At 36.3% G+C, this 7500-nt stretch overlaps 1 protein-coding gene across 1 annotated transcript in view; it reads right to left on the bottom strand.

The window, feature by feature from the left end:
* Positions 1–4366: 4366 nt before the first annotated feature.
* LOC113825878 (ras-related protein Rab-33B) overlaps positions 4367–7500 on the bottom strand; it is a 10767-nt gene continuing 7633 nt past the window's right edge. The window contains exons 4-6 of the mRNA XM_027378722.2: positions 7174–7293; positions 6556–6705; positions 4367–5626 (exon numbers count right to left, since the gene is read on the bottom strand). Of these exons, the coding sequence (XP_027234523.2) occupies positions 5414–5626; positions 6556–6705; positions 7174–7293 (483 nt within the window). The 3' untranslated portion in view covers positions 4367–5413. The remainder of the gene's footprint in view (positions 5627–6555; positions 6706–7173; positions 7294–7500) is intronic.

Genomic DNA, 7500 nt, shown 5'->3' with positions numbered 1-7500 from the left:
ATTACAAAGCATTCAGTATGCCTTTTCTGCATAGATTCTGACCAAGCACACCTATTCTAAAACCAAAACTAGAAAGTCCATTAAAAATCCTATAGAGTAATTTCAAAATGTGTATTGCAGAAGAAACAATCCTTGTCAATGTTTTACAAGATAAAACTCATAATTATGCATAATACGAAAGACCAGTAAGAAAAATAAGATTAAAATTCTCACGCACACACACATGCACATATATTTCACTCTATAGTCATTCAGTATTTAGATGACCATGCATTCAGAGAAGTCAGAATGTCTTTTGCTAACATGGATCACGACAGTGTGTGACAGTTTACATGCCACTTAAAAAAAAAAAAAATCACAACTGAAATATACTAAGGAACAGTCTAATAAAAATATGTATGCACCAAAGACTCTTAAGTCATAAACATATGAATCTTGAAATTATGTCTTCACACGGTAACTCCTGTCAACTAAAATCTGCATGATATCTACCAGCAAGAAAAGTGTTGCCTTATCCTTAACATGGTATCTGCAAGAGAACTAAAAACTTAAATCTTCTCTAGAATGTTATATAAGAACAAAAGGGAGTGGAATTCAAGTGTATTACACATATATCCTTACATTTCTGAAATCCATTATGAAAAGAATTGCAGGGAAAAATGTATCGCTTAAAGAGGAACATAATGTTAAAAAGTGCATCAGATTTGTACACTGATTTTACAAATCCAATGTCAAATATCAGTTGTGTTTAGTTCTCCAACCAACCAATATTTCACATTTATATTTATATATACTGACCACAAACCTTTTATCAACTTTCCAGTAAACTGACTAGCTTCTTGTAAGTACAATGAAAACAGAAAATTAATTACACATGCAATATCCTTTACTGCGATGCAGCTAAAAAAATAAAAATTCTAGTAAACTCAGGCAATGTTATTGTAGGTATGTCATGAATACTATGAAGGTAAATATAAATGGACAATCAAAAGCTCACAGTTCCGCTTTACCATTCACATATTAAATCTTACAAGTAAGTTTAGTTTACAAAGGTAGGTTATATTTTTGTAGTGGATTCCAGAGATAGTACAGCATATTAAGATATGAACTTTCAGCAACTTTTTATAAAAATGAATTCAGTCCTGGAAAGCTGGACAAACTCCTTGATGGAGTTATATATGTCTTATTGCCAGTAGTGAAGACAATGCATGCCTCAAAGTTATTCAGAAGACCAAGATTTTCAATTCAACTTTCTGAAAGTTACTGATGAAATTTCATTTAATAAAACAGAACAAAGTTTAGCATATCAACTTCTAAACATATCTTTCTTTGTGCTTCCATTATCAATCACACTTAACATATGTCTTAGTAAATCCTATTAATTCATTGTAGTTTACATTTGTCTAACGATAATAAAGGTCTTTTTGAAATTCTAAGCATTCAAATTGCTTATAGATCACATGGTCATACCACTAACCTTTGCTATCAGAAACTTCCATGCATTCATAACGAACACCTTTATCATTCACCAGCCCTCTAACAGTTGCTGCTATGTCTACATGTCCAGGGACTACCACCACTAACCATATTCCATATACTGAACCATCTACATGCACAGTTCACATCAGGAGCTACCCTAGGAGGGGTGTCCTGCCATCTATGATCTCAAATAATCTCTTGACTTACTGCTACTTGTCTCTAACTCTGGGAGATTCTAAGACAGAGTAATAATCAGGCCATATTTACTGTACACTTTCTTTGGACATGCAAGAATTTTAAGCTGGATGTGGATACCTTTGATGCCAGGGTGAAGGAACTTCATGTCATGAGAATTTCGGCTGAAGGCTAGGGTAACAGAAATTACTCAACCCGGGTGGACAATGCTCTTGGAGAGTGATTAGACTCGGTGGGCATTTAGGAAGGGGCTCTTATATTATTTCCATCAATAAACAAGTCTGGAATGTACCATCCATGAGCCATGACTGGAAGTGTCAGCTCCAGAGAGGATGCTATTTCCGTGCTCAGGATCCTATTCCTTCTTACAGGTTGTGTTATAGAAAACTTGATATTATAAGAAAAATGATAAAATGACACAAACAACAAAATATTACTTACTGTTATTATTTCTGCACCGAGTTACGGACTACCTAGAGAGATGAAATGGAGTCTGTGCAAGGTAAGAAATCTGTTACCATCTGGATACAGAATATAAAATGACAAATGCAGTCATTAGAAAATGACAAAAAAGCTAAAAATGTTTATAAAGAAAAAGAGATAACATTGCAAAGGGGAGGCAAGAAGTTTTGACATTGCCCATGAGTGTTCGTGTGCACCTGGCTTGCAAGCTAGTAGGAAACTTAAGTGGCCACTCAAGTAAGTCTAATGCCTGGATTTTGGGGTCACATGTAGGCAATAAAGCACTCAGATCCAAGGAGTTAACGCTTGTAAAGCTCTTCGTTTGGTGTGGGAGAGCCCCTGGCTATCAAACTGAGGTCTTGCCCTGTATATCATTTCTCAGCAGCAAAGAAGGCAAAGTAATACTGACACACCTATGAATTATTCAAATGATTAAGATGCTACATAATCTTATAATAAATTATGATATATATTTTTAATGATTTCAATGAATGCCACTGTGTTGTCAAAAGACTGGAAGACACTGATATATGTGAAATAGATTAAGGAAAAACACAATCCTTCAACCAATACTATATCCTGACTCCAATTTACTTTCAAGATCCTTTCGAGATCATATCAAAAGCACAAACAAAATCATCTTAATTATCCCAGATATATGCCCCAGGATTGGCCCACAGAACATCTCTACAGAACTACAATGACCATATCTTTGCTGAAGACGAGTTCAGCATTGTGCCAGAGGTGAGAAGAAAGGACGACAGCTTGTTCAACACACTTTGCATACAAAAAGATGCAAAATATTATGACAGTCTCTTTTAAAACCTCCTAGCCAGAGTGATACAACAATGGGACTCGCTGCAGAGACATATTCGCAGCTTACTCTTATATAAAAATAGCTATTAGAAATGAAATAAATACATGAAACCTGAAGACTCCAAAAACTACAAATGATTACATAACAACTAATGTGACAATATTATGAAAATTTGAATAATAATATTAATGTCTTTGCCTATTTACAGTATACTCTTCCTTTCATACATGGCAATCCCCTTCCAAAGAGGATGCAGAGGGGAGCCTAACCCATTTCTTGCCTTAAGAGCAAGAGCTGCTCTGTGGCACTGCAACCACTATCATAGTGACTCGCCAACTAGTCTCACTGTAGCATAAGAACACAACATGTATTAACATTAACTCATTACAAAAGTTTCAGTGCCATGCAAAATTGCTCCAGCTTGTTGTACAAGAGATATGCATTGTGAAGAACACCCAGACACGGTTCACAGTAAAAATGCAATCCTGATGATAGTGGATTGACGAAGGGAACACAAACACTTAGTCTAATATGAAAAATCACATTACCATCGTCTTTTGAGAGACAAAATTACATAAGTCCTGGAATATCAAAACATGAGCATTTTCAGAAGAACTACATACCCTTATGACTCGGAACTTCCTTTATTTCTTGAACCATTTTCAGAACTACATACCCTTATGACTCGGAACTTCCTTTATTTCTTGAACTTAATATGTAACTTTCTTTGAAGAACATTTCAACCAGACCATATCAGACATTTAAAAAAAAGGTGAAAAAATAAATAAGTATAAAAATAAACTCATGTACATACCCACTAACAAGGTTATAGGAGATATGCAGGATCAACAAATATCACTAAATGGTAGTTTTTCATTCAAAATAGCAGTAACTGTCTAAAACACCAGGTATTCATTAAGAACGTACTTTTCCAAAATTCTTGTCACAACATTTTCACACTCTTCTATTCCTTAGGGAGTAAACACAAACAAAAGATTTTACACCCAATACAAAAGATCACACTATGCTTAATTATAATTTTTTAATCCCAATTTTTTGCTGTGATTTACACATGCAACAAAAGCATCTTTTAAAGGTAGTTTTCCTATGATTTGATGAAATTCAGTTCGGCATGGCTGCTCACTTGTCACTACAGAAAAAAAAGGAAACAAAAGAAAAGAAAAATTAATCCCTGAATTAAAGCACAGAGTTTGACCTGGATGAAATTTCCTTGAATATAAGAGCAGCAAACAATGCCCTTCAACACATTCGAGAACCCAGAAACATGCATTACTTTTTTCTTATTTGGAATAATGTGTGGAAAAATCTGAAACAGTAGCTTTGCCATCTGATGAACACGATTTCCAACAAATCTGAACAATAATAGACAATGTATCTTATGAATTACTGCACTTCCTTAATATCACATATTGCACAAATTAATAATTAAAAACACCTATAACTCATACGACACATTCAGATCAGGAATAAAAATGTTATAGTTGAATTTGACTTGCAAACCATGGAAATTCTTAAACATATCAATGTAGCTGCAAAAGGTATTTCACATAAACACTATGCTTTTAGAATTTTAGAGATGATCTTTATACACATTTCTGAGACACAAGAATCTCAATTAAAATCAAAGAAAAACTCAATTTCTCCTTTGTTGATATATAGACAAATACAGACATGGTGAAACCAATGACCTAAATTTGTAAAAAATCAATATCTATATATCACCAACTTGTAAGATAACATGGTCTGGAGCTTTAAGAGGAATGTAATTACCGTCTTTGAAAGATCTAACATCTTGATAACCTTAAGATAATAAAAAGATGATACTTTAACAATGTTGCGTGTTACATCTTCACACTATCACTGCACGACAAACTTTATTGAATGGAAATGCAGAGAGAGTTTGGTGCTTCTGGAAACTTAGTTTAAAAATCTGAAAACATCCTAGGGTCTCTGCATAACATTACCTATCCAAATCATACGTTTATGGTGCTACCACAGTGGAGTAACTTTGAGGAAGCCATTGCTGTATTTGGCTGCTACTAGTAATTCAAACTATTATGTATTACAAACTATCTCCAAAAAGCCTGTTCTGTGAAGAGTGACTCCTTGATCCTTCTAAAACAGTGGCTTCTTATCCTATCTTGCATATCAAAAATCCTTTACACTGTGATGAACCTTTATCCTTCCTATTATAAAGTGTAAATGCCCACAATTCAGGGCAAGCAAAAGTAACTGGCATTTAAAAGTTGCCAGGCTGGGATAGAAAAATACTCATACAGTCCCCATCCTGCAAAAGGATCCTGCCTGTCCTGTAAACCCTGCGAGGACAATCCTTCCTTGCTCGTGCCGCTTCTACATGTTTATAAATAATACCAGATAATTAAGCAGGGCAGTTTTGCTTGGAAGGCTCTTGTTGGACCACACAGGTTCAGCTCTGTATCAGCAGTAGCAGGAGCTGGAGTTCTGCACTTCTACCCCGTTCCTCTCCCTGCCGATGGACATGACTTCTGCTCTGTGTATGTCTTCTGGGGGAAACTGTGTGGGGTCTATGGGCATCATGGGTTTGGAGGCTTTCAGTTTATGGGCCAGGGTCATGAAGATGGCCTCTACATGATCACAGTCGTTGTCATTTTTTGCTGAAGTTTCAAAGAGCTGAAAAAATATAAATCATGTTGTATAAACTGGCAGTACAAACCTGATACCTATGACATTATATCATGACTAATGAATAGACATCCAACCGCAAATGAGACGTAAAGATGCCACCAGTACAACCGGACAACTTATCAAAATAACATCTTAATATGAACAATATAAAATCTTAACCCTTTGCAAATTTCCTTCTAACAGTCGCCCATAAAGCCATATAGCTCATAAAATACGCATGGGTTTACATACATTAAGAAGGAATAAACAATCAATATCCCATATCCTTTGCAGTGAAAGTTCACAGTTCTGCTAATTATTGATGTAAAAATATTGTAAATAATGCTCATAAACAACCCTCAATCACCTATACACTCAGTTGGTTTTTCACAACCTTGAGCCCTTGTGCATCTAATGTGCCACGTGAGTTAATTTTTTTCTTTTTTCATTAGCTTCACTCATAAGTTTTATTTTTCACTCCAATGAATTATCAATTTTTACAATTACCTTTACTTATAATCTTATCTTTCACTCTATATTTTCCATTCCAATGTTTAAAAATTACAACCCTTCAATTTTGTGCAATTCGCAATCAATATGATGTGGTAACAACTTGTATCATAATCATCATTTATATACAATTTACAAAAGTGCTATACTATGAATTCAATATATGTATAGTTAACATTATACCAGTCACCATTTTGAAAGTTACTTCTCTAACAGGAATTTCTAAACAAACAAAATCTAACTTTTGTTCAATGATTTATATCTTTTGCTAGAGATGATGAAAATGACAAAATACTGGGTTGAAGAATGAAGCAAAGAAAGAAAGGTATATTATCAAATATCTCATCAAAAACTGATATAACAAAAACACACTTGAAATCCCCGCTGCCATTCAATGCAAGGAACGTACAAATCATGATACTAACCGGCATACTGTGGCGATCAGCAAATCTCTGTGCCACATTGGTAGGGACTTCCAGGTGGTCCTTGCAGTCGCACTTGTTGCCGACCAGAATCCGCGGTATGTTGTAGCTGAGGCTGTGGTGATTGCATTCTTCAATCCAGGACGGCAATGACTGGAAAGGGTTGCAATGGGGATGCAGGAGTTACACTTCCGCTTATCTCTTTCTTAAATGCTAAAAGCTATGAGTGTTTCCTACATGCATAATGTATGAGAGAGAGAGAGAGAGAGAGAAAGGGAGAGGGAGAGGGAGAGGGAGAGAGAGAGGGAGAGGGAGAGGGAGAGGGAGAGGGAGAGGGAGAGGGAGAGGGAGAGGGAGAGGGAGAGGGAGAGGAGAGGGAGGGAGGGAGGGAGGGAGGGAGGGAGGGAGGGAGGGAGGGAGGGAGGGAGGGAGGGAGGAGAGGGAGAGAGAGAGAGAGAGAGAGAGAGAGTGAGAGAGAGAGAGAGAGAGAGAGAGAGAGAGAGAGAGAGAGAGAGAGAGAGAGAGAGAGAGAGAGAGAGAGAGAGAGAGAGAGAGAGAGAGAAAGAGAAAGAAAGAAAGAGAGTGAGAGAGTGAGTGAGAGAAATGGTATACCAAACTCACCATAAACGAGGCCATTCTGGTAATGTCATATACGAAGACAACTGCATGGACGTTACGGTAATAGTGCTGAACCATCGATCTTCGGAATCTCTCCTGGCCAGCAGTGTCCCAAAGCTGGAGCTGGAAATTTGATCCTTTGCTATGAGTAAACATTTGATTTTTTGACATCTACTAATGCTAGTCCGCGTGTATGATTTTGGGTTTTCTCGAATAGGTTGATAGGTATGTGTTTGAAAACTCCTATCATTTAAAATCACCCTGAATGTTGAGTTATGGGGAAAAAAATATTGAAAGTATGAACTACTATCTGTCAAATATTACATCAAA

Source organism: Penaeus vannamei, chromosome 5 (assembly GCF_042767895.1).
Source record: "Penaeus vannamei isolate JL-2024 chromosome 5, ASM4276789v1, whole genome shotgun sequence".
NCBI classification, from domain to species: domain Eukaryota; kingdom Metazoa; phylum Arthropoda; class Malacostraca; order Decapoda; family Penaeidae; genus Penaeus; species Penaeus vannamei.
Note: the sequence above shows the minus strand (reverse complement) of the source record. Positions and strands in the feature narration are given on the sequence as shown.